This window comes from Mauremys reevesii, linkage group 6 (genome assembly GCF_016161935.1).
Source record: "Mauremys reevesii isolate NIE-2019 linkage group 6, ASM1616193v1, whole genome shotgun sequence".
Taxonomy (NCBI): domain Eukaryota; kingdom Metazoa; phylum Chordata; order Testudines; family Geoemydidae; genus Mauremys; species Mauremys reevesii.
In genome coordinates this window covers 67,409,367-67,437,358 of record NC_052628.1, presented here as the reverse complement: position 1 = coordinate 67,437,358, position 27,992 = coordinate 67,409,367, and the positions used below count along the sequence as shown (strand labels likewise).

Here is a 27,992-nt window from a genome sequence, read left to right as displayed (position 1 = left end):
GTCCATTTGCCTGTGTTTTATCATCTTCCAGCACCACCCCCCCTCTTGCCATAGCAACCGCAAAGGCGCCTGCAGACCCGCCCCTGCTGCGGCAGCTGCCGGGCTGGGCGTGGTGTTTGCAGTGCGGCCGGGGCGGGCGGGGGAGGGCAGCTGGGCAGGGCTGACGCTCAGGTCACGTGTCCCGTGATACTGCCGCGTGCCCACCCTCCTCGTCTCCGCGGCCAGGGTTTTCCAGCCAGCACAGCAGCCGCCGCCGCCCCTGCCTCGCAGTGCCAAGGCTGGGCGAAAGGCTCCGGGCGTTGCGTGCTCTCCAGCCAGCGGTCTCGCCATGACGGCGTCCATGAGGCAGCGGTTTGATAAGTTTCTCCACGAGAAGAACTGCATGACCAGCCTGCTGGAGAAAATCGAGACCAAGACGGGGGTGAACCGATCCTACATCGCCATCGGTGAGTGGATGCCCCGCTCTCCGCCGCTGCTGGCCCCCGGGCGCGCCCGGCCTGTGGGCGGGAGCTGGGTCAGTGCCCCCGAGCGCGGGCAGCGGCTCTGCCTGGGACACGCTGCCGAGGAGTGGCCTCCCGGGTCCCTGCTCTGGGTTATGTAACCGGGTTTTGGCGAGGAGGAGGAGGAGGAGGCGGCGGCGTGGGGAAGCCTCCGGGCGACCAGAGGGCAGAGGAGGAGGAGGAGGAGGAGGTACTATATGTCTGGGATTGGGTGTCTGCAGCAGCTGAGACAGAGGAGCGACAGCAGCAGTGTTGTGCTCTCCGGTTACGCCAGCTCAGCTCCCCCCTCCCCCTTATTGCTTTCTCGGCCCTGCCTTCTCCTTGAGGCGCTTTCTGCTGCATGGAAGCTCCTGAGCCATATTGTCAATTCCCCCCCCCCCAAAAAAAGCTCGCACCGTAAGAAACCCCCTCTCCAGGGATAAACCCTTCGTAGGCGATGGCATCTGGCCCAGCGCATTTGCGTGGAACGGGGAGGAGGGGAAAGGGCGAGTTACTCCCAGGAGGTGGAAATTGACTAGCCAGCGCGGCGGACGTGTCTGCGCCTGGACACTGCTTCCCGCCCCGATCCGGCATGATGTACCCCTTTAGTGTCACAGGTTAGGGGCTGACAATAGGCGACTGGGGCTCCGTGCGGCAGCGGGGGAGCGAGTGGCTGGATAGCTTGGTTTCTTTCCCACTGGTCCAGAGCCATTAAGAAAACGCCCCGTCTATATATAACCGGTTGCTTCCCTCTGTCTAATGCTCTATCTGCTTTCTTCCGTGTAGCTATCATTGGCGTGCTGGCCGTGTACCTGGTGATCGGCTATGGAGCATCTCTGCTGTGCAACCTGATCGGGTTTGCTTATCCTGCCTACATCTCGTAAGTGCCTCAAACGCACCCTGATGCACAGTGCTGTCCCGGAAACAAGCCATCTGAAAGGGGAGGAGGGGAGGGAGCACCTTTCTAGAGAAAGAGAACTATTCCATTGCTGGTTTTCCTCTGTGGGGATAAAAGTTTGTGGTGATTTTATCCTGTTCATTATTTTCTCCTCTTGCATGCAAATTGTCTGAGTTTGAGACAATTTCGTGGACGAACGTGCTAGTGAAATGTGAAGATGGTGAAACTTCATGAGGGCCTTATGTTCACAGCTTGCGAAAACATTGCCTGTGGCTTTTTAAAAAGACAATGCCTCTATGGATTTCTGACTATGCGAATAGGGTTCCTTGTTACAAGGTGAAACATTAGTCATTGGGTGCTTATTTCTGTAAGATTGTGTTAAGGCTGGCCCTTGGTATAGATTATAGCTGGTATAGATTATGACTTTCAAGTTTTAATTTTTCTTAAATTAAAGACTTGCCACTTTGGAAGCAGGGTGGGCAGATGTTGTTGCAAAACAACTGAACAATGTTGAGTAAGACCGATGAGTACTGCAAAGTTGAGACTCTGCCCAGAAAGCTAATAAGGAGTTGGAATTTTGGGAACATACATGAGATCAAATATCAGTTGGATGGGGAGGCAGTGCCTGTGACTTTTAAAAAATATTTCCATGGCTTTTGCCCTTTCTATCTAGCTAGCTTATTTATCTTTTTGAAATTTTGTATTAATGCAAAATTACAATAAAACATGAACATACTACATCATACCTTACTTATTCAGGATCAGCATAATATTCAAATAACTTGGCTAAAGATTCTAGCTTGCTGGCTAAGAGGCTTTCCTCCTTTGAGTATGCTAGAAAGGGTGGCCAAATTTCTAAATACCTATCCTCTTTTTGGTGCTTCTCTTGTAATGGAAAAGTTTACACAACAAATATGTACACAAGAACAATCTGTTTTACTGTACCTCAATTCCATGGGAGGAAGGGGTCACATTTTTCCAGGTTTAGTGGGTATTTTTCTAAAGATTTTTTTTTTATTATTATTACCATTGCAAAATCAGTCATCTAGCTTAAGCTCTTTATAGTGCCTGTGGCATCGAAGTGCCATACTCCTGAATTTTATCACTCCTTTGAACATTTTTAGTTTTTGCTAGTATGTGTAATCGGTAATGGGAAAACTCACTTGTCGTACATGGTTAAAGTGGAAACATGAAAATCTGTCATTTCCCCCCAATACCCCACCAAGAGTGTGTGTGTGTAGTTTTTTTTTTTTTTGTCCCTGCATGTGCTAGATGGTAAGGTATTATGTTAGGTAATCTTAATGCTTAAAAACCTGTTCTTGTTATGTTCCAACTTTTGGTTTTGAAGTGTGACGCAGCGCACAGTCAACTTGTGGAACTCCTTACCTGAGGAGGTTGTGAAGGCTAGGACTATAACAATGTTTAAAAGGGGACTGGATAAATTCATGGTGGCTAAGTCCATAAATGGCTATTAGCCAGAAAGGGTAAGAATGGTGTCCCTAGCCTCTGTTCGTCAGAGGATGGAGATGGATGGCAGGAGAGAGATCACTTGATCATTGCCTGTTAGATTCGCTCCCTCTGGGGCACCTGGCATTGGCCACTGTCGGTAGACAGATACTGGGCTAGATGGACCTTTGGTCTGACCCGGTACGGCCTTTCTTATGTTCTTATGTCTTAATGAAAGGTTGAATCCTATGTTGCATTTGCTTGTAGTGATGAGAGAAAGTAACAATCGTAATTATTTCAATATTGGATAAGACTGATATGGATATTTTAGTTTAGAGTACACTTCGAGATATTCACTAGGACAGTGATCTAGTGTAAGCATATAACCTAGGCCATGATAAAACAAACAGCATTGTATAAAGGATCTGAGACTAGATCCATATTTAAGGAGGCCTCCTTGCTCCAAAATGACTTTAGTGTTCAAGAGGCTAGAAGTAACATGTAGGAGCAGCATTTGACAGTAAACGAGAGAGAGGATTAAAAATATTTAAAAAAATCCACAAGACAATATGGGGAAGCAGTCTGAACTTGTTCTGTAGCAAGGGCAGTCAATCTGGTATCTTTCACAAGTACTACATTAACTTTAAAAATGGGAAAAAATAAAACCTATTTCCTGTAAGGACAGAATACAACATACAATATTGTAAAAGGTCTTGGAAATATATTCAAAAACCCCTGTTTTAACTAAATCTGTTCATAAAATGGAACTTTTTCTAACTGTACTAATGCTTTCAAAATCTGTTTGCCTTTCACACAATAGTGCTTTTGTTTTAAATATAGTCAGCAGCATTTGTAAACTCACAATCCATGGCCAGCCCCTTTCTAGTTTGCAAGAGAAAATGCAAACTATATTGCACTGTTTGTTCTTCCTCTTGATTATTCTCACATCTTGAAGGTTGGATCAGCTTCAGGCTGTGACTGGTTTAATGCTACCTTCTTTAAACAACTTATGATCATTATGTTTATGGAGAAGTCTAACTGTATTAAAAATAATTAGATAAGTTCATAGGTCCATCAATGGCTATTAAGCTAAGATGGTCAGAGACACAACCCCATAGTCTGGGTGTTCCTAAACCTCTGAGGGTACAGCCCATGCCATGCCAGCTGACTTGAGCTTGTGAGGCTTGGTCTGAAGGGCTGTTTGGACTCTGAGAGCTCTGGGGCCTTCCCGCCTTGCAGGGTCCTAGACCCGTGGGTCCAGTCCAAACCCAAACACCTACAACTCAATTAAACATCCCTTTAGCCCAGGGGTTCTCAAACTGGGGGTTGGGACCCCTCAGGTGGTCGCAAGCTGTCAGCCTCCACCCCAAACACCACTTTGCCTCCAGCATTTGTAATGGTGTTAAATACATACTGTTTTTAATTTATAAGGGGGGTGTTATCTTTATTTTTTTCTTGTTGGCCTCAGTTCATAAAAAATATCCACATGGCAGCTGTGATTATGGAACATTTTCTATGGCTAGTTGAGTCACATTGTATACTTCAACATCAAGTAATTATATAACATGTGAATGGGGTTTGTTTTTATTGGCTTTTTTTTTTTAACAGCACTCATCACAGTACAGTAACTCCCCACTTAACATCCTCCCGCTTAATGTTGTTTCGAAGTTACGTTGCTGCTCCATTAGGGAACATACTCGTTTAAAGTTGTGCAATGCTCCCTTATAAATAGTTTGGCTGACTTTACAAGGGAGCATTGCACAAGTTCCTCTTCTCTGCCTCTTCCTCTCCCCCCCCAGGGCAGGCAGGACCACCTGGAACGCAGGGGCTTTAGGGGCTGCAGGGCCCTGGGCTAAGAGGGGCCCCGGGGCCCTGGCCTGCAGCTCTAAAGCCCCTTTCGGAATGTGGCCCTGCGAGCACGGGCCGGAGGACTCAGGAGGAGTGGGGCAGCCAGCGGCCAGAAAAAAGCGGCGCTTTGCCCTTCAAAGCCGGCTGGAGAGAAGCGGCGCTTCTCTCTGGCTGCGCGGCTGCCCCTGCTCCTCTGAGTCCTCCGGCCCGTGCTCGCAGGGCCACATTCCAAAAGGGGCTTAGAGCTGCAGGCCAGGGCCCCGGGACCCCCTTAGGCCAGGGCCCTGCAGCTCCTAAAGCCCCTGTGTTCTGGGTGGCCCTGCCTGCCGGTGGGGAGCTCCCAGAATCGCGGCCATAGGGGTGGTGCTGCGCTGTGCAGAACCACCTGCACACCCCCCTGCACCAAACAGGAGCTGCCCCAGGTAAGTGCTCTGCCCCTCCTGCCTGCCACAGCCCTGAGCCTCCTCCTGCACCCCCACCCTGAGTGCCCTCCTGCACCCTAACTCCCTCCCAGACTCCGCACCCCCATGCCTGAGCCCCAGGGGTAAGCCAGGGCAGCCCCCCACCATAGTACAGTACTGTACAGTATATAATGCCTTTTGTCTGCCTCCAAAAGATTTCCTTGGAACCTAACCCCCCGCATTTACATTAAATCTTATGGGAAAATTGGATTTGTTTAACATCATTTCACTTAAAGCTGCATTCTTCAGGAACATAACTACAATGTTAAGTGAGGAGTTATTGTAGAATCTAAGTATTTGCATGTATCTTTTGGTATGTAAATATTCTGATATGAGTGCGTGGAGAATGACTGCATGTTGGCATCCAAAAACTGATGCTGAGCTTTGTTCGGTGAATCAGAAGAAAGACCTCTTTTTCACATTCTTGCAGAGGCAAAATGGTGGCAAATCAGATATGGTCAGTGGCTTTGCATTTTACGATTTGTTTCCTTCCTTTCTGAATTTAGTTAACTTTTCCCCCCATACTTTGTTTTCTTCTAAGTAAAGTGAACACACATGTCTGGTAGGGGTGGGTGGGAGGAGTACACAAATTCCCATTTCATGTCTGGTAAGGTGGTCCCTTGGTAGAGGCAGATGCTTTGAAAAGTATCTTATGGCTAACCTGTCCCCCATCTTGTGTTGTAAGTAAACTTTGTATTGAAAAGTGCTGTGTGTGTACACAAACATCGTTGATCGGGGCTACATGCCAAAGCTTAATGTTTTAAAAACTAACTATCCATGAATGTATATATTGCAATATGATACTTACCCAGTTCACATTTCCACTTTAGGTTTTATTTCTTTTTATATTTAGAAAAAGATATTCTGGGGGAAATACTCCATAATATTAGGCTAAATACAGGGGAAAACTTACATTGTTGTGTGTTACAAACACATTTTAACATATGTGCCTTTTAAGTTAGATATTATTGTTTCATGTTGAATGAGTACTTAAAATTCCATACTACAGGGTCTTTTCACCCATCAAAACTTGCTGTAAGGATAAACTGCTCCTTACTAATTTAACAATGCTGTCCGATTAATTTTAGTGCATAACTTATTGGATCTTCTTGAGAGCTATGCACATATTTGAGTATGCTGAATTGTATAACAATATTAGTGAAATCTGCCTTAAAGGTGTCGGATAGAAAAGTCCTGTTCACTAATAACACGCTCTTGGGACACTTGCTATAGGTAAAACTGAAAGCTGTGGCTCATGTTGGAGGTGGGAGAATAAAGTGAGCTAAATTCAGCATATTGTCACAGGGTCTTAATGTGACTGTTACCAAAGCAGTTCGCTGCATCATTGTTAATGATTCAGATCTCAGAAGGTGAAGGGGGGGAAACAAAATTTTCCCAGTTAATTTTTTTTAAAGAAGAAAGTGGATCCAAGTTTCATTTTCATGGTATGTCTAGTAACTTGTCTCATTTAAAGTTACATTTAACAAAGTACTCAAGCACACTGCTGCAAAAACATGCTTTCCTTGGCTACTCGTTTCATGGGATGGGCATGCTGCTCACTTGTATTGCTAGCCATGTGGGCTAGAGACCATATCAAGTCCCTGTTTCCCCTAACTCAGTCCACACCAAGCAGACTGGGAACACACTTAATTGTTAGTGTCTGTTTCTAACTTCTGTGATACTAGGATTTTAACATTGGGTTGCTTCCTGTGGCAACCACACTCCTTCCTCTTCTTCTTTTTTTTTTTTTTTTTTTAAACTAACACAGACACGCAGAAAGGGACCAATTTAGAATTTAGTCAGTTTCAAAATGCGAGTTTGAAAGTAGCTGTGCATTGTCTCACAAGTCCCCTTACTAATTTGTATGGTTTTACAATTAACTGTATTTTCCTATTAAGTTTTGTCTTCCTTGTTTTCGTGAGTCTTTCACGCAACAGGAGAAATGAGCTATAGAGTGAAACCAGGGGAAATCTGTTTTTTCCAGTTAATCTAAACTCACTATAATGGAAAATTGTTATTTGTAGTAGTAGCAGGTAACAATTTTCAATAAGTCTGATTTTTATTCTGTTTTAAGTTGGTGATGTTCCTATATGTGTGTTTTGTGTAAGCTACGTTGCCATCAGTGGCTGATTTTCTTTCTCTCTCTCTCTCTTGCTACCTGAGGAAGATTCTTTTTTTAATGTTTAAACTTATTCCTCTTATGTGATATGATCAAGGACCCAATCCTGCTGTCCTTTGCCACAGAACGTAGAAGCAAACTTTTTATTTCCAGCCAGCTTTAACTCTGAAAAAGGGAATATCCAGACTACTAAAGGAGGGAGGAGGTAAATATTAGAAAACATTGTTGGCAGTGCTTAAATAATGCTGTCAATACTTTTTCCGCTCTCCTATGCATTCCAGAGCATTAGTCAGTTAAATGTAGCCCCACTCATAACCAGTGGTGGTGAACTACCTAAGGAAAAAAAAGCTATATATAAAAAATAGCTCTGTGTGTGTGTGTAAAATATGCATACACTTAAAAAAATGGAACAGGAAATGTCTTTGGTGATGACTAAGTGATGAGGATCATCTGAAACTTTCTTTTAATGTGTGGGGTTTTTTTTTTTTGGTAATTGCTAAAAATGAGGTCACTTGAAGCAGTAAGTAAAACTGCCTAACTGCTAGTGCTAAACTCAAATGTTTTTCTGCTTTTTGACATAAATTAAGCCAAAGCAGCAGTTTAATTAATGCTATTAATAGTTTGATTAAGCTACATTTTTTGCTGCATAGGACGAAAACTAACAAATACCCATGTAATGAGCGGCAGCATAGTCTAGTGGATTGAGATGAGGGGTTGAGAACCAGAAACTTGAGTTCTAATTCCAGCATTGTCACTGAAGCCTTGAGCAAATCACTTTAGCCCTTTTGTGTCCATTTTCTCCATCTCTAAATGCGTATATTTTTCCTATACCCAATGGTATTGTGGCAACTGTTCAGCAGTTTGAAAATGTAAAGCATTTATATAAGTGCTAAGAATTAGAGCAATGAGTTTCTTCAACCTCTCTTTTCTCCCTCTTTCCAGATCTGGTGGGGAACACTATTTACTTTTTTCCATATAACTTTTCTCATAAATCTCCAAATGAAAAATGGCCCATTGTGTGTCCATTGCTGATTATGAGATGAGAAAATGTGCTTGAGGAATTTGATTCTGAATTTAAATGTGAAGGGAAAGCTGCCAAATCTTGTTTTCAGAAATGTTTTCATTTCTACCATTTTCCTCAACCTACACTCTAGGTTTTTAATGAGGGTTAAACATTGAACAGTATATATCAACTTGATGCCTGATCTTTAGAGTCAGGTCCTCTCAACCTATTTGCCATTTGAATTTCTGAGTCTTATGTCTTTGTTTTTGTTTTTGAACAAATCACTGTATCTGGTGGTTAGATAAGTCACAAGCTTTCTTTTAAAGTTAGGTATATTCTAAGCTTGCAGTAATGGTAGAAAAATTAGAATCTTTATCTTCATATTTCAAGTGGCTCCTTATCCTTTCGCAGGGAAACTGAAGAGAGCCTCTCTTCAATCAGCTTATAACTGACACAGATATTATATATATTTTATGGATTGCTGATCAGTTTGGGACATATGTCAAATCTGGTTTTTATTTTTCTCTTCCTGTTTTCAATATATATATAAATGTGTGTGTCTCATTATGTAGCGCTTTTCTTACACCAAGTGGGCTAGATACTCAGCTACTGTAAACAGGCATGTAGCTCCACTGATGCTGGTAGAGTTACCTTGACTTACAGCAGCTGAAGTTCTCGCTCAGTATATTCCTAAAGTGCCTTTGATCCTTAATGATCTCAGAGTGCTTCACAAGCCATGTATGCAGCATTGCCAGCCCCAAACATTAAAAAATTATGAGTTTGGCACCAAAAATCAGGAGACTTAAAAACAAACCAAAAAAACCCTGGGGGTTATTTTTAGTTGACTTCTGTTTTTTGAGATTATTAGGGTACAGTTTAGTTACATCTTCAGGCTTTTCTCCATAGCTGAGAGCTAAAACCTTACTTTATCTATTTGTGTCCAGCAGTTTTGGCTTCAAGTACAATATATTGAATATCGTGAGACTCTCAATAAAAATATGAGAGTTGGCAATGCTGCACCAGCCCAATGGAAATGCAGCCTTCCTCTGGGTTGAGAGCACCAATGAGAATCTGCTAGTATCAGGAGGGAAAATTTTGGCCAAGGACTGTAGGGCAGTCTCTTACTCGTAAGAAAATAAAAACATCAGGGGATCTTTGTCACTGTCCAAAGCTGCAGCTAAAACCTTATTATTATTATTTTTGTTTTTTTAAAGTTTTCCATGAAAGACTACTATGTAGTCAAGTACCTTGCAGTTTACTATCTAACTTCAGACAGATGAAGGGCTGAGTAGGCCATGCAGGGATTTGAATCCAGGAGTCTATTAGGTCTTCTAAATCTGAAGATTTAGACACTAAACCATCCCTCTGATTGATTGAATCTGATATTTCTGTGATTATTAGAACATAAGAATGGCCAAACTGGGTCAACGGTCCAACTAGTCCAGAGGTCTCCAATCTTTTTATGCCCAAGATAACTTTTTGAATTTAAAGGCAACCTAAGATTTATCCCACCCTGCTCACTCCATTCCTTTCTTTCCCCCCCTGTCGCTTGCTCTCCCTCACTTTCACCGGGCTAGGGTAGGGGATTGAGGTTCAGGAGGGGATGCAGGTTCTGGGCTGAGGCCGAGGGGTTTGCAGTGTGGGAGAGGGCTCTGGGCTGAGCCTGGGGTAGACGGTTGGGGTGCAGGAGGGGGTTTGGGGTGCTGGCTCCAGGAGGGGGCTTAGGGCTGTGGCTTCCTGCGCTGCCCCTCTCTGCAAGCACTGCCCCTGCAACTCCCATTGGCCACAGCTCCCCATTTCTGGCCAATGGGAGCTGCCGAGGTGGTGCTTGCAGAGAGGGGCAGTATGCAGAGGGAGACCTCTGCCCACAGGGCCATGCTGGCCACTTCCAGGAGTGGTGTGGGGCCAGGGCAGGCAGGGAGCAACCTTAGCAGCAACTCTGCTGCACCACTGGAGATCATGATGGACTTGGAGATCCTCTAGGATCGACCAGTTGGTGACCACTGAACTAGTCCAATATTCTGTCTTCCGACAGTGGCTCATGCCAGATGCTTCAGAGGGAATGAACAGAACATGCAATTTATCAAGTGATCCATCCCCTGTTGTCCCATCCCAGCTTTTGGCAGTCAGAGGTTTAGGGACACCCAGAGCATGGGGTTACGTCCCTGACCATTTTAGGTAATAGCCATTGATGGACCTAGCCTCTGTGAATTTATCTAATTCTCTTTTGAACCCAGTTAGACTTCTGGCCTTCACAACATCCCCTGGCAATGAGTTCCACAGGTTGATTATGCGTTGTGTGAAGAACTACTTACGTTGGTTTTAAACCTATTGCCTATTAATTTCCTAGGATGAAAGGGTAAATAACACTTACTTTCTTCACACCATTCATGATTGTATAGACCTCTATCACATCCCCCTTTTAGTAGCCCTCATTTCTAAGCTGAACAGTCCCACTCTTTTTAAGCTCTCATATGGAAGCAGTTACATAACCCTAAACACTTTTGTTGCTCTTTTCTGTGGTTTTTTTTAATTTTAGTGCATCTCTTTTTTTTTTAAATGGGGTGACCAGAACTGTATGCAGTATCCAAGATGTGGGCGTATTATAGATTTATATAGTGGCATTATTATATTATCTGTCTTATCTGTCCTTTTCCTAATGGTTCCTGACATTAAAATACATCTTTTGCAATTAAATATAAACTTTCTGGTCAAGAATGATTACACCAATTAATGATAACCTCAAGGTATTACATTTTGTCATGATTAATTAAGAAGGTGCAAATGCTTTGCCAAGAACTAGATCTGAAAACTTCATAGGCCAACTGCCCCTTCTAGCACAATGACTTACACTAAACTTTTTCATTTACATAAATATGTTCATACTTAGCAATTAACGGTAATTCTTCTGCTGAATCACAATAAATCCAACTGTTAAATATGTTGATATTGGTGTCATTGTTATTGCCTCTTATGTTTTGTAGCCATAATATGGCACAAGCTGATGAGAAATGTGTAACCTTTTACTTTCCTATATTTGTTAGTTTTCATTTGATTGCAAGGGGAAGAGAAGTGTGTTTTTAATTATGGTTGCACAAATTAAGCCTGATTCTTTGGGGGAGGGCAGTGGAGCAGGGACCAGAGCCCTCCCAAAAATGGGAGGGGGCCAGAGGCTCCTGTTCCACTTGGAGCCGTAGCCCGGCCAGGATAAGAGCCGCGCAGGCAGCTTTGGGGAGCTGCAGTGGTCACTTCACCTGCCCGCAGTGCAGGAGACCTGAGCAATTCCCAACCCATGACCCAGGCCCCTTGTTCCATTAAGTTAATGATTGATCTCAGTGCTAAAGCTATGATACAGGACTGGCCCATTTTAGAATCTAAGGAACATCCATGGTGGAAATGAAGTTACTGAATATAAACACACACACTCTTTTGTTTGTGACTAAAATAAGCCTTTGCAGGCAGAGAGGAAGTCTAAAACATTGGGTTTCAGATGGTTAGCAAGTGGTTTCTCATGCAGTTTGTTTCTGTTGGAAGGATGAAACACTTGATTTTTGGCCCTATAGCAAAATAACTGTTCTCACTTTATTCCTGACTCAACATACCTACCAACATCTTGAGGCAAAACAAATTACTTTTAATTTAAGTAAACTGAATTGGGCCTTGCCAAAATAGGGATTTACTCCGATTCTATTGATCGAGGAGACAAGTAACTGCTTTTTGCATTAATATAGCTTATGCTGGGGTTTCAAGGAAGGGTAGACTCCACCGGTGCAAGTGGTGTCTTTGCCTGCCAATGCTAAAGGTTGCACCAGGACACCTAAGTCACTGGCTGGAGTTAGGGCAAATCACCGTTCTAGACAAGGTCTTTGACTGGCTGCTGATGGAGCAGGAGCCCACAGTTAGTGGAAGGGAGAGGAGCTGCCATGTACACCTGCATTATTGGAACCAGCAGCTGGACGGGGAGAGAAGCTGGAAGCCTCTGCATCATTGTCAAGCCTCCCAGTTAGTTAATATCTGCCTCTCCAAATACTTCCGCCGCCTTTCTCCATGAATTAATAAGCTGCCCCCCCCCCCGGGGGTGAAAGTAACTTAAAGCACTTACCAGTATGCCGGAGCCCTGAGCAAAGGCAAGGCCTCAGCCAGAAGAGGCATGGCCTTTCAATCACCCCAGAGCTACCAGCTGCAGAGGCAGCTGGGAACCCCAGGGCTTAGGGATGATTTAAAGGGCCCAGGGCTCTGGCCACCACAGAGCTCCGGACCCTTTAAATCACCGCAGGAGCCCTGCCGCTGCTACCCTGGGGCAGCAGGGCTCGGGCTAGGGCTAGCATAGCGGCAGCAGGGTTCCAGCGTGATTTAAAGGGCCTGGGGCTCTGCTGCTGAGGGGAGCCCTGGGCCCTTTAAAGCACTGCCAGAGCACTGCTGCCACTGGCGTTCTGTTATTTTCTTTGTTGGGCCTCTCCTGTAGTAGGTGACTTCTGAGTACTCTTCTGTCTCTGTCAATCTGTGTTTTTTCACTTCAGCAGGTGGCTATTGTAGTTTTAAGAAAGCTTGATGGAGATCTTGTAGGTGCTTGCCTCTGATACAAATGTGGTTGTATCTTAGAGCTTGGCTGTAGACAATGGCTCATGTGGAAGCTTCCATCCAGGACACACCACACGATCCAAGCAACCACACACTGCACCATAGTAACTCTAACTCCAGGAACCAATCCATGCAACAAACCTCGATGCCAATTCTGCCCACATATTTACACCAGTGACACCATCACAGGACCTAACCAGATCAGCCACAAAATCACCGGTTCATTCACTTGCACATCCACCAGTGTAATAAACGCCCCTCTGCTATGTACGTTGGCCAAACTGAACAATCCCTACGTAAAAGGATAAATGGACACAAGTCAGATATTAGGAATGGCAATATACAAAAACCTGTAGGAGAACACTTCAACCTCCCTGGCCACACAATAGCAGATTTAAAGATAGCCATCCTGCAGCAAAAAAAACTTCAGGACCAGACCCCAAAGAGAAACTGCTGAACTTCAGTTCATTTGCAAATTTGACACCATCAGCTCAGGATTAAACAAAGACTGTGAATGGCTAGCCAACTACAAAAGCAGTTTCTCCTCCCTTGGTGTTCACACCTCAACTACTAGAAGAGGGCCTCATCCTCCCTGATTGAACTAACCTTGTTATCTCTGGACTGATCCTTGCCTGCATATTTATACCTACCTCTGGAAATTTCTACCACATGCATCTGACAAAGTGGGTATTCACCCATGAAAGCTTATGCTCCAATACATCTGTTAGTCTATTGCAGTATAAATGCTGAAGTTCAGTAAAGATATGTTCAGAAATAAATATTGAAGAGAAAGTGGAGATTGGGTACTTTGATTATTTTTATAGAAATAAGTTGTTTCAGTACAAACTACTCTAGCTGCAGTAAAGTTATTAGTTCTTGGTTCATCACTATTATAATCTGATTTTTTAGTGAACAGATTGTGGGCATTAGCCACTTGTGAACATCTCATTTGTTCCAGGTGCATTTTCATACTTGACATATTATTCATTCTTCAGTACACATCTTTCATTTTAGTAGTACACCTCTACCTCGATATAACGTTGTTCTCGGGAGCCAAAAAATCTTACCGCGTTATAGGTGAAACGACATTATATTGAACTTGCTTTGATACGTGGGAGCACGTAGCCCTGCCCCCCCGGGGCACTGCTTTACCGTATTATATCTGAATTCGTGTTATATCGGGTGGTGTTATAATGGGCTAGAGGTGTATATATTTTTTGGGTTGAATCTACAAAGCAAATCTAGACTCCCTTGCTTGTACTGCTGTTGATAACCAGATAAAAATTTCATTTAACTTGTTATGGATGCAAAACAAGGCAATGCTCTCATAAACCACACAGGAATATTAGTGTTAGCACATTATTTCCAAATTTCTGAAACTTCATCATTAATAATGCTCTGTAGAGTCACATTAACTGAAGTTTGGTTGTTTTTAAACAAACAGAAAAATCACACATGCACATGACTGAAGGGCTAGAAATGTATTGAAGGTTCCATAAACAACTTAATTCTGATCCTCTGTCTCTGCCCAGGGGTTCACTGTAGGTCAGAGCCACATTAAGGCAAATAAATAAATAAATATATACAATTTGTGGTGTGAAAATTTTCACTTTTTTCCAAAGAACCTTTTTTTTGGGGGGGGGGACAACAAATTCATTCAGAAACTCTGAGCCAGCTCTAGTGTCCATATAATACATATAAATATACTTTTTGAATGAAACCAGAAAGCAATGTTTTTTTTGTCTCTCCCCCTTCAGGTAAAATGGAAAAACTGTTTTGACACTGGAGCTCAGCCCGAGTTCCAGTCTCTGGGGCTGTATGTGATAGATGATATGTGTTCTGTAGACTTTGTTTCTAGCGTGTAAGCTTGTGGCCAATCCTGGAAGTGTGGATGAAGCATTTTAGTTTGGTATAAGGGGGCTGTGGCTGGATAGGTAGAAGTGTAAATAATCCTCGGTTCCACTATCTAGTGCTATTATATCTTATTACCTGATCACCAACAATCAACTTGAAAGACCGTTTCTCCACCTTTCTTCATGTGTGAGAAGCGGGGACTGGGGAACTGTGACTGGGAGGGAGCGGAGCAGAAGAAGGGCCAGGGGCTAGGCTCCGCCCCACTCATCATGCTGCTGGGGAGTTGTGCTGGCTCCTCTGCAAGCCTGTCCTAACCCCGCTTCCTAGCAGGAGCTTGGGGGCCAGAGGGAAGGGACCTGCAGGCCGGATGTGGCCCGCGGGCCGTAGTTTGCCCCCTTCTGCTCTAATGGCAAAGCCTTCCCCATGTTTAATGCCAATAGGGACCTACATTCTATGGCAAGGTTTTTGCATCGCTCTGGTACTGCAGACTGGAAACTCTTCAGTAGTTGCATTTACATTAAAAATGGACATTTGGAATTGTGAGCAAACAATTTAGCTGGATATTTGCAGTAAGCGATCAGCTGTTAAATAGTTAACAATTTAACTCAGGAAGAAACCACTGCATTGGCTGAGACTCTGCTCACATTTCCAAGGCTCTCTTCACAACAGGGAGACATCCTTTTTGCGTGTGCGTGTGGTGTTTTGTTTTTGTTTAGATTAATTCTACAATTTCGCAGTAAGGGGCAGTTCCGGGGCATCATGGAATACATGGGGCTCTATTTGTGTTAGCCAATATGAGCTGGGATAGAGAATCCTCTGTGAGCCAATAGTGGCTAAGAGCTCTGTTGAAACAAGGGTGTGAGGAGGAAGTGCTTTAGTCTTTGGTAATTTGCTGTGGCCAGCTGAAGGAGCTGCAATTCACCTAATTAGCTCAGAGAGAGGGGGCTGCATCCATGTGGGCCTTGGGGAAGAAAGGCGCACAGAAAGATCAAGGGATAGAAGAGAACAGAAGTGTGAAGTCCAAGTAGTGAGGGAGACTGCCCCTCACCCCCCCCCGGCCCCCAAATAAAAGGAAGTGAATAATAGCTGACAGAGAAGGTGTTATATTTGGATTAGCTTGTCTCTATTTTGGCCCAATAGCAAGAGTTAAATAGAGGGGCTGCAGAGTGCCATTTAAAGTGGGGGAGGTCACACAGAGGCAGGTGGAAGAATGAATCTGCCCCACACTCACCCCACAGGGCAGTGCAGTTAGGGCGGGGAGCAGGGGGAGTTCAGGGGGGGCAAGGAGCAGGGGGGCTTGCAAGGGGGTGATCAAGGGCCCTGCTGCTGGGGACAGAGCACGCCAGGGCCCCCCTCCACCTCCAGCATGCTTGGCCCCTGTCCCCAGCAGCCAAGCCCAGACAGGGAGCGAGCCCTACCTGACTGCCAGGGAGAGCAGCCAAACAAACAAGGGAAACCCACAAGGAAAGGACTGAGCCCCCCCCCTCCCCTACCCCACAGGTAATGTGGGGCAGGGAGAGCAGGGAGGGTTGGCTAGAGGGTGAGGGGGGTGGTCAGGGGGCAGAGAGCAGGGGGGATTGGATAGGATGCGGGAGTCCTGGGGGGCAGTCAGGGTTGGATGGGGGTGGAGTTCCAGGGGGCTGGATAGGGGCCAGGGGCCAGGCCATGCTTCGCTGTTTGGGGAGGCATAGCCTTCCCCAGCCCTCCCTACCCGGCCCTTCATACAATTTCTGTACCCAATGTGGCCCTAGGGCCAAAAAGCTTGCCCACCCCTGCATCAGTGCAGTTCTTTTCTCCTTCCTCTCCTGTCTGTCACTGCTCCAAAATCCCTCCCAGACAGTGGTGTAATCATAGTGCTGTGTTAGTGGGAGCAGCAGTGGAGTGGAAATGCAGTCCTTTACAGCACTCCTTGAAAAGCCTGTTCTTCCAGTTGCTGTGCCAGCAAAGTGGCTTGAGCACCACAGGTTAACTGTGCTGGCTGGGTCATGGCTGTTAATATGCCGCTGTGGGATCTCAGGAAAAGTTGAGGATGTTTACTCTGTCCAGATAACGAGTAAGTTAAATCAATATCTTTGTGCCATATTGTGCTTCAAGATAATTTGGTCAAACAGAGCTATGTCAACTGGGGAGTGTTTTTTCCAGTGTTTATCTAAAACATAAAATCAATAGTGTGACAAGGTTTTTTTTTGCCCTTTTTTTTTTTTTTAAACCTGTAGAACCAGGATCTGAAGCACTATAAGGAGTCTAGCATTTCATAAAACAGAGGTGGTATTCACAGGCAGAACTGTCAGTAGCCATGAATCACAGGGTTCAATAAGCATTATTACAGACTTTCAAAAAATCTTGTGCAACTGATGGTCTCCCCCCAGACTTAACAAAAAAACAATTAAAGGAATAATATATACAAGAAAATTACAAACCAAATTGGGTAAGTATACACACTTTATCCTATTACTATAGAATTACCCAAAAGAACATTCTTTCCAGTACTGCCACATTCACAAATTGTACATCTCTTAACCTGGGTCATCTAATAACTACTCAATCCTTGGAATTTTCCTCAAACTTATCCAAAGTGGTAACATTTCACTGGCGTTCTCTAGGACTTATAGGATTCCTTGATCTCCACTCTTTCTTCAGTAGCTCACTCTCTAATGTGAAGACACAAACTCCAGTTTACTCTGGTTCGGGTCACACTCCATCCAGCCTCTCAAGCACTGTGTACTAGTTACTTGCCCCCACTCTAGAACTTCATTCCAAATATTATAGAAACTCTGGTAACTCTAGATTGCCCTCTCTAGAAAGCCCAATGGCTACTGATGCAGTATTTACAACACTTAAGTACATGCTCAGATCCAATTTAAAATAAGGGCTACCACCTTTCTTCTGTCCCACAAAATAACAAGAATAATATTCAGGCTCTGGTAAGACTTTCTTGAATCCACACTAGTTTTCTAATGAGAGCTTGTTTTTTTTAAACTTTTTTTTAGATTGCATTGCACAGGTAAATGGTGTTTTGATACGACATGCAGGTTGACACAGGTCAGCCACATAGTTTTATGTTTTTGCCTTTGCTTGTATGAAATTTGGGTTCTTGCTCAAGCAGAATCATTGTGTATGAGTGTGCTAAAATAATCATTGCACTTTAAAAGCTGTTAGTCCAGAGTTCAGCTTTTGTCTAGGGAGCTATAGTATAATCACATCAGTATCTTGCACAGATCTGCATTTCAGTTCTACTGTTTAGACTCTAATAGCATGCAGAAGCACTAGGTGCATTCCAATTATTGAGGGGGATAGTGTCTGTGCTGTTTCTTATGGAACCTGTGAGTAACTTGCGTTCTTGCTGGTCACTAAAGAAACAGCAAATGAACTTTCTGTGAGCCCTATCTTCTTCTCTTCAGTGAACTGGAACATTTTATTATCTTAGAATCTGAACAGAAAGACCATGTGGTTCATTAAGGTGGAACAGTTCAATGGAGGACTCTCCACATTATTCTTGCTAATGTTACCTAACCTTTTCTTAACTATCTACTGAAATGTAAGGCCACAAATAATTTGATGTCTGTGTTTGATGTCTATTTATGTATGTTTTATCATCAAAAAGTCAAGTAGGAGACCTAAAAATTTATTTGAGTTTCTCGGTACCTTTCGTATATAGAAAGGTTTTAGTGTTCAAAGATTTGGGGCAAGTCCTCTGTATGAAAGGAATGTTTCAGCCCATCTTCCCACGTACATATGCACAGGCAAATCAAAGTGATCGGTCTCTCCACTATATCATAACAGATTTGGGACAAATCCATGTATTTTGTAAATGAGGTGGCATTACTGAACTGCTCACCTGTTATGCTTTCCTTTTCAGAATCAAGGCTATTGAAAGCCCCAACAAAGATGATGACACCCAGTGGCTGACCTACTGGGTTGTGTATGGCATCTTCAGCATAGCAGAATTCTTCTCGGATATCTTTCTGTCCTGGTTCCCTTTCTACTACATGCTGAAGGTTTGTTGGTTCACCCTTTTCCCCTTAAAATAAGACACTCAATATATCAAATGTAGAATCTACTAAAGTAGTAAATGGCAGTAAGATTCCCCAATACTGGGTCATAGTTAACTTTTAAACTTATTAGCATATAAATTATCACTTTGGCACAATAAGAGTGAACTCTTGAGGTTAGGGGGAGAATGAAGAGAATGACAATAGTAGGGAGGAGGAGCACAGCATGTACAACATAGGGAAGTTGATTCCCTAGCCAAATTCTTTAGCTAGGCTCAGACAAGGTGACTGTGTGCCATGCAGTGGAGAGACGCAAGTCATTTGCCCCCACTTTATGGGATTAGCAGAAGTAACTCCAGAGACAGCAATAAAAAGTATAAATCCTGTGTATTTGGGGGGGGGGTGTGAATCAGAGGGTGAAGATATAGATTTGGATCATATGGGCTTCAGATGTCCTTTAACGTGCCCTTGTCTTTCTGAAAGAGCAGAGCTGGAGTTACAGTACCTTGTCACTAAACTATGTTTGCAGCACCATAAACACTTTCAGCAGGCTGTAAATAATCAGCTACACTTTAACTACAAACTACAACTTGCCTAACATGCTGCAAGCTGTCTTTGCCAACAAAGATGTGATATTACCAGACTTTCAAACATTACATTGTTTGTGTTCATTTCAATAGGCTATTTTTTAATACACTTCTGGGTGGAGGAAGATCCAGGTAACTGAGTAGCTTTTTAACTGAGTAATTAACTTATTACTCAGTTAAAAAGCTACTCAGTTACCTGGATCTTTCTTGGTGGGCTGCTTTTCTCCCTCGCTTCTCTCTCCCCATATCTCTGCGCTTTGCTATTTTTGTCACAACTGTTTGCAAAGAATGCTGAATTCTATGTGTTAGTTTAGTCCATGAGGGTTCTTGCAATACTGACGTGCTGTTAAAATTGTATGATTGTAATATGATACAAGGTTTGATGTTCTCTCCCAGGAAACACCTTATGTTAAAGCCAAGATTCTACTCAAAGCCCTTAACTGAACTGTTCAGTTGATACTGGTTAAAGATTCAGAAGGAAACTATTGTCCCTCTATCGAGAGGGCCATGCTTCTTTCTAGCAAGGGTCCAGTTAATTAATGCAATGTTAGGACTTTTTATTCATTGCAGAAAAGTGTTTTTTTTGTTTATTTTTGTTTTTTAAATACATCAAGTTAACTATCTTGATGTAAAATCCTAGTGGAAAATAAGACATGGTAGTTTTTACCTCTGTCTCTCTAGTTGAAATAAACCCCATGTGTGAAGTGTAGAGTGAATCTTGGGCTGGTGTGGTGGTGGTTGGATTTTTTTGTGCAGTCAACTCTCAGCCCAGGACTCAAAAGATTAGTTTGCTCATTAGGCTGGAATCTGGAGAGCTTTGAAACTCAGTACTATAATTTTTTTTACCTGAACAAAAAGATGAAAAAAAATATTAAATTTGCCTTCTAACTCCTTTGATACTTTATTTTTATTTAATTGAATAGAAATATGCCACTGTGACAACTTGATTATGAAAACTATAACAGAGGATTTACTCCCTCAAAAGAATTGAAAATCAATTAAAACTTACTTGATTTCCTCTCCTTGTAGTGATCAAACTGTCTTAGACACTATCATGCAGAGAGCCATGTAAGGACCCAAATGATAATTAGATGTTTTTCCCTGAAGGCTATTTCTTCACCTACCTCAGTAAAGAATAGCTGTAACAACATGATCTATTGAATTTCCCAGTAGGAAATCTGAAGTATAGCAAAGAAAATGGAGAAGTGGCAAAATCCTTTTCTGAAAGGACAACATGATTGCATAGTTAACTTTAAGCAATGCATTTGGATTTTGATATGGCTAAAGACCTCTTTAATGTTTAAAATAAATACTACTGAGGATTCTCTGATTATGGGAGACTTTAACTTCCCAGATATAGATTGGAGGACGAGTGCTATAATAATAGTAGGGCCCAGGTTTTCCTGGATGGGATAGTTGACAGATTTCTTCACCAAATAATTGCTGAACCAACAAGAGATGATGCTGTTTTAGATTTGGTGTCGGTGAGTAGTGAGGATCTTGGAGAAGAACTGGTTGTAGAGGAAAACCTTGGTTAGAGCGATCATGAGCTAATTCAGTTTAAACTAAATGGAAGGATAAACAAAAATAGATCTGCAGTTAGGGTCCTTGATTTCAAAAGAGCTAATTTAAAAAAAAAAAGGGGGGGTGGATTTAGTTAGGTAAGTGGACTGGACTGAAGAATTCAATGATCTGAATGTGGAGAAGGCTTGGAATTACTTTAAGTCAAAGTTACAGACACTATCTGAAGCCTGCATTCCAAGTAATGGGGAAAAATTCATAGGGAAGGGTTGCAAGGTGGATGAAGATGAGCAAGCATCTCAAACCAGGTGATTAAGAGAAAGCAGAACACCTACAAGGAATGGAGATGGGAGGTCAAAAAGTGTAAAGATAAAGTGAGAACTGCCGAAAGCCAAGCAGAGTTAGACGTTGCAAAGGGAATTAAAATCAGTAGTAAAATTTGCAGGTTTAAACTAGTGTAGATGACAAATTCTTTTTAACTTGAAGTCTTTAAATTATGATTTGAGGACTTCAGTAACTCAGCCAGAGGCTATGGGTCTATTACAGGAGCAGGTGGGTGAGGTTCTGTGGCCTGCAATATACAGGAGGTCAGAGTAGATGATCATCATTGGACCTTCTGACCTTAAAAGTCTCAGTACACTGAAAATCTGTTCATGAATAGTTAAATAAGATGACTGATCCCTCTTCCTCAGGAGTTTTCTAAAGCTTACCAGGCTCCAAAGGTGCTGCTATAAAAAGATCTGTATTTACTCCAATTTCTGAATTCTAATCCCTTGATTGATAGCACAGCTTCTATATTCTAGGCAGGGTTGTTCCAACCACCTATTATTATTAAGATTGCCTGACACTTCTCATTATAAAGCCCTGCTTTTAGTTGCTTATAACTTTTGCCAGACTTCAACCGTTGAGGCTGAAATTTCTCAAGGTGTGTGTCTGCATCAGTCTGAAATAAACGTGTTTTTTTGTGTGGCTTTTTTTATTGTTCAAAGTTTCAACCAAAACTGTTCAGTCATTCTCGAGAATATGGTTAGGGAAAAGTGTCTCGCCCATGTAAATTCTTAATACAGTTCTCTCAGAAGCTCTATTGCCTGCATGCTTTGGAGCAGGGACTTGAAATTTGGCAGTAAGGGTGACCTTTGTGGTTACTGTGAAAACCTGCCCAAACTTGGCCAAGTTACAAGCCTGTGAAAAATTGCAGTTTGCATACGTTCAGTAGATATGAAAGTTTAGCCTCTTAAAATTTTCCAAAAATCTTTGTGCACTGAATATGCTCCATCCCCTACATGGGACCTCATTCAATATATGCCACTTCCCCACCCATGTGTGGCTGAGCATGCTTCAGCCAACAGCTGCAGGGGTGAAGCAGGACTTTCCCTGTGACAGCTGCTCTCAGCTAGAGAGAGGCCCTAGAACTGAGCTCTCAATGACCCCCTGCTGGTGCCCAGACAGCATGGAGAAGAAAGCTGCCTGATAGGGGACAAAAAGTCAGAGGAGGGAAGGAAGTGGAATAGATTGGAACAAGGAGTTTGAGATTGGGACCAGTGGGGGAGGGAAGAGAGAGAAACTGACTGGGAGTTCAGGGTGAAAGGGAGACTGGGATTGGCCTGGAAAGGAAATTGGGACTGAGAGCTCTAGGCAGGCAGTGGTTGGACAGGGAGACTGTGAAGGGAGTCTAGACAAGGGTGCTGATTGAGCCAATAGGACTGGAAGGAGAAGCTGGGGTGGCAAAGCAGAAGAGAACAGGGACAGTTGGAGGGTACTGTGTAAAAGAAGCCAAACTTTTGGGGAGGGAAAGGAATGGGCAAGAAGGATCTGATCACTGGAGAACACTCCCTTTCAGAACCTCAAATTGAATTCCTGAGTATCCTCATTCCTCTGCTGTGAGCATATCTGTGAAATCCACTGATAAAATATGTCTTGTACACATAGAGGATGACAACCTAATATTGCTGTCAGTTACTCCATTACCTCACATGGCAGAAGCCTGTATTATGAATCTAAAGGTTCCAGTCCTGCCAATGACTGATATGGCTGTCAACATAATTATACATGATGGGATGTTTTTTTCAGTTTGGTTTTTAAAAAAAAAAAAAAACTTTGGAAATTGCACCAAAAATCTACACTAAAAGAACATTCAGGTTGCAAAATCAAGCACTTAAAAAATTTAAGAAATACCAAGATTAAGGTGCAACCTTATTTCAGCCTATTTGTGTATGTGGGTTATCATACAGTCTTGAGTTACTGTCATGCCCCCCTCTCTCCACACACCTTACTTCATTCAGTGTATAAGATGGATGGGGTTCACTTAAATGAGCACCTATTCAATATTTGGTTTTCTCCTTGTTCAATATGTGGCTTAGGTCTGCCTTAGTGTTTCACCAATGTTAGTTAATTATCTTCACAGCACCTCTGTGTGGTGAGTGGAGTGGTGGTTATCCCCGTTTTACAAATGGGGAACTGAGATGCAGATATTAAACTCAAAAGGATCTGCTATTTAGCGTGCCCAGTCTGAGACACATAAAACTGGATTTTTCACAGTACTTAGCATTTTAAGCTCCCATTGATTTCCATTGCAGCTGAAAGTGCTCATCACTTCTGTAAATCAGACTCCAGGTCTCAAGTTGAGCACCCAGACAATGAAGAGAGAACTTTGTGACTACATCTGAAACTTGGTTTCAGTGACTGGCCCAGCATCACATAGGAATTCTGTAGCAAAGACAGGGGTGGCATCAAATTCTCCAAGGCAGCAGTCAACTGCTTAGCCATCAGATAGGGGACCACAGAAAGAGAAAAGACTGCACCTGCCAACCCCTGCAACAAATGAGGTAGGTGTCCTTCAGAAAACAGCCTTCTTCACTACGCAACCCTGATTCAACCTCAGAGCAGGTCCTTTCACACTATATATGTACAAAGAGTCTTAATTTAGGTTGCACAGATGCTGACTTTGACTAATTCTGATGTTGACTTTGCATCCTAAATGTTCTTTTTGTGTGTCTGTACTGGGATGGTTGCTATAGAAATGTCTATAGTACCAATTCCAGTAGTACATAAGCCTCTCATATGCTAAAAGATCTATCCTCCAAACACTCTTGTGAGGTGGTATCCTAATGTTACAGACGGGGAATTGAGGTACAGAGACTAATACTTGATTGAAACAACAAAACCATACCCCGACCCAGTTCTACAGTACAACCCTCTACTATGGATGCAGTTTTACTGGTATAAACAAGCCTTAAACAAGTATAGCTTATTTCTCCCCTTATCATATGAAAATAAGCAATACCAGTATAACTGAGTCCATGCTGGAGGGGGGGTTGTGCATGTCACTTTACTAGATAGGTTAATTAAACCGGTACAACTTTTGTGTGTAGAAAAAGCAAAAGTGACCTTGGTAAGTCACTGAGTCTGTGGGCAGAGTTAGGGATAGAACCCAGATCTCCTGAATCTCATCTTTCCTCTCTCAACGCCAACATTGATTTTGTTTTTTCTGTGCAGTGTGGCTTTCTCCTGTGGTGCATGGCTCCAAGCCCTTCCAATGGAGCAGAGCTTCTCTACCACCGAATTATCCGCCCTTTTTTCTTGAAGCACGAGGCTCAGTTGGACAGTGTTGTGAAGGATCTGAAAGACAAAGCTGCAGAAACTGCAGATGTCATTACTAAAGAAGGTGAGACCAAGAATGTAAACTTGCCTCAAGGAGTGGGAATTTACCTTTATGATTTCAGGGCTGATGCCTTTAAAATGATTATTTTTTGGCCTTAAAAGATGCTGCTTTTGCAGATATCTGGCGGGGTGTGTGTTGCCTTTGGGGGGAGGGATAGCTCAGTGGTTTGAGCATTGGCCTGCTAAACCCAGGGTTGTGAGTTCAATCCTTGAGGGGGCCACTTAGGGATCTGGGGCAAAAATTGGTCCTGCTAGTGAAGGCAGGGGGCTGGACTTGATGACCTTTCAAGGTCCCTTCCAGTTCTAGGAGATTGGTATATCTCCAATTATTATTATTATTATTATTTTTTTTTTTTATTTAAGCCAAGTAAAGGAGAGAGAGGATTGTGGAGGGCATAGATGAAGCAAGTACCACTTTAAGCAACAAATCTCTTGAAGGACACTACTTGCATGAAATGATCCAGTTATTTTGCTTGTCCCTATAACAGCTTAGCATGTCCATAAAGTGGTGTTATTAGTGAGAGAATCTATTCAGCTCATCACACAGGCAATCCATACAACTTTGGGTATTCAGTGCATTCTGGGTCACCTGAAGTACTTAGAATTTGGTGCTGTGGAATAACTGCCAAATGTTTTATATGGCAAGTTGTTAATATTACTTGTAATGTTTCACCTCGTGTTGAATTCCTACCTATTAAGTGTCTGTATTTTTCCCCTCCCAGAAAGCAAAACACCAAACAAACAAAAAAACCCAGTGATTTAGGTCTCGGGAGAAAAGTGAAATCTCCATAGTGATTCCTAGATGCACAATTGCTGGAACTCAAGCAGCATGCTGAAATGGTTCAGAGGGGTTCGCATGGAGGGAAGAAGGCCGGAGGCTTTTCAGCCCTTATTTAGCTCCTAAGGAAGCCAGGCAGGAAATTTGCACTGTAAATGCCTCGTAAAATATGGATGAAGGAAGGAGATGTAGTTGAACTTTCTGGAGTGTTTGAATCTAAATCTGAAGGGAGAAAGAACCTTTCAGAATTTTTTAGGAGTTTTCTTTGATTTCTCCGTTTATTCTCTGTCTTACCTCTGTTTTCCTACTTGAATGTAAATGACTCATTCTTTCTTGTTTTTCCTACGCTCCTGATGCATGACCTTTACTGAGACACACATCTGTTTTGTAGACAAGGTTTAAAGCACTAACTTTTCTTCACAATTATTCTTGTTCTCCTAGTTATTGCCTGTGTTCTTTACGCCTGTCTTTTTTTTGTGTTCCTCTTCCTTGAGTCTTGTCCTCGTGTTCTCCTTTCTTTCTCTCCCCCCTCCCCCAACACCCTCAGCAGGGCCAGCTCTAGGCACCAGCCCAGCAAGCAGCTGCTTGGGGCGGCCAATGGTGAGGGGTGGCACGTCCGGGTCTTCGGCGGCGGGTCCCTCAGTCCATCTCGGAGCGAAGGACCTGCCGCTGAAGACTGAAGCGGTGGCGGTAGAGCTGATCGCCATCGCTGCTTTTTTTCCTTTTTTCTTTTTTTCTTCCCCTTTTTGCTGCTTGGGGCAGCAAAAACCCTGGAGCCGGCCCTGACCCTCAGACACTAAGGTTTGCATATACCTGCTCAATCAGTGTGTTACTACAGCCCACTCTATCTGACTGATGGGCTGATTCATTCTCTGGACATGTTACAGTGAAACTTTCAAAATATACACAGACCTTCAGGTACTACAGCTAGACCTGGTATATCCCATAATAAATAGTGTTCTTTTCTTAAGTTGGGCTGTGATCTTCACTGTGGTGCTACCAACCTATGGTTGGTTTGCTGTAATAAAGATTTTCACAGAATCTGTTTCTACAAAACTTCACAGCCTTGATCCACCACTATTGTCAATTTTATTTGCCTATTTTAAAATGCTGGTTTTCCCTCAGCACTTGGAGGTAAAATGTAGATTATCTCACAACTGCAGTCAATAGTGATTACATAGGCCTCTTATTTGTAGCAGGATAGAAATTTAACACTTTGTTTTCTCCCCTCCTCCAGCCAAGAAAGCTACAGTGAACTTACTGGGTGATGAGAAGAAGGGCATTTAAACTGTTAGCAGGATGAAGAAAGTTTCTCGCCCCCCCTCCTTTATACAGCTCGATGTTACTGGGGACTGTGGTATAATAATTTTAATAATAATGTTGCCTTGGAAACATTTTTGATATATTAAAGGAATGTGTTGTAAGTTTGCTTACTTTTATGTTGTCTATATAGAAAGTAAGCACTTCTATTTAAATGCAGTGCAATGGGCAGCATCTAAAGCTTATTGAAAACTTATCTTATTCATCTCCATGCAGGGGAAAGACCTTTCAGTAGTGTCTCATCCTGCCATGAACACAAACTTAAATAAAATTATATCTGTATCCCACAGGCTCTGCACTTCACAGTTTTTCTTTGTGCATGCATTCTCTGTATTTACAGTTGTTAACATTTGACTGGTTCTTCCTGTAACGTATCATTTTTGTTTGCATATGTAGGAAATAAATTATCAGAGGGAAGTGGCTTAATACATGTATTCCCCACGAGTGAAGCCAACCGCACTATGCACTTGGTCATGGAGAGTCTATATTGTTGCATGTACCACTTGTAACCTGCAGTATTCAGTACAAAGTGTGTGTTCAATATTAAATGGGTAGTTCTTAAATATAGAAAAGAGCACATTAGTGCGAATGACCAGAGTTATACTGGTGTGAAGCCAGAAATGGATGCATTGAACGGCTAGTGCAAACTGACTAAAGCATAACCCCTGACTTGTTTGTTAAATGTAATTGGCGTGTGAAATGATTCAGGAATGGAGTGCCTTACAAATTACACTCAGAGAAGCAGAAAGCAACTGTAAAAAATCAGATTTACTGCAATGATTTGTAGAAATACCTGCTGAAGTCAGTTACAATTGACACTGTAATCATGGGGCTTGCCTTTTATCTTGTTTGTTCCCATCAACCCCTTCCTCCATGAGCTTTTTCTGCATATGCAAAAGGTGTTGTCTGCTCTGGCTACATAAGGAGATGTGGGTCTTCCCCCTATTACCCACTAAATCAGAGCCTATGAAATGCGTGGGCATCAAAAAACCTCTTACAGGGGAAGAAGTAAAACACCTAGGTTACTTAACTGGACGGGACCAGAGCAACACAAATGTGACCAAAGCCTTCAAAATAATTCCTACAAGTCAAAACACTCTGGCCCTTTACAATGTGTTTGCATTTACTGTTACTATTTTATTTGAATTTTGAGATGTATTCACACTGTACATAATTCTGTAGTTTTACATCATGTTCTCTTCTTTGGCATTATGCCCTGTGAGGTTTCCTTAGAGCTTGCTGGCTTTGCATCATTTTTAAAATATAAATAATTCTTCCATATTTATAATTGTGGTCCAGCCCATGTACCTTAAGGGAAATGCATTCCAATTAATGTAGAGAAGCAAATAAAACCAGTGAAGGTTTCTAGTTTCCCACAAAATCACACTGAATTCTCCAACTTCAGAATGAGACAGCCAAGGTTAACCCATCAGGGATCTCTCAAT

At 42.8% G+C, this 27,992-nt stretch overlaps 1 protein-coding gene across 2 annotated transcripts; it reads left to right on the top strand.

The window, feature by feature from the left end:
• The first annotated feature begins 174 nt into the window (after window positions 1-174).
• Window positions 175-27,139, top strand: REEP5 (receptor accessory protein 5). 2 transcript variants are annotated; one of them, XM_039544367.1, is made up of 5 exons: window positions 175-446; window positions 1,266-1,359; window positions 18,549-18,687; window positions 24,285-24,453; window positions 26,465-27,139. In XM_039544367.1, exons 1-5 carry the CDS (start codon window positions 329-331, stop codon window positions 26,512-26,514), a joined length of 570 nt encoding a protein of 189 aa, XP_039400301.1. In that variant the 5' UTR covers window positions 175-328; the 3' UTR covers window positions 26,515-27,139. The 2 variants fall into 2 exon arrangements, with proteins under 2 accessions (XP_039400301.1, XP_039400302.1); XM_039544368.1 differs by lacking the exon at window positions 175-446 and adding an exon at window positions 955-1,096.
• Window positions 27,140-27,992: the final 853 nt, after the last annotated feature.

Bases quoted from the DNA above. Each gene is read 5' to 3' on its own strand.
- REEP5 (XM_039544367.1), top strand. From the start codon at position 329: ATGACGGCGTCCATGAGGCAGCGGTTTGATAAGTTTCTCCACGAGAAG. The intron at 447-1,265 runs GTGAGTGGATGC...TCTTCCGTGTAG, and splicing joins CCGATCCTACATCGCCATCG to CTATCATTGGCGTGCTGGCC. The intron at 18,688-24,284 runs GTTTGTTGGTTC...TTTTCTGTGCAG, and splicing joins CTTTCTACTACATGCTGAAG to TGTGGCTTTCTCCTGTGGTG.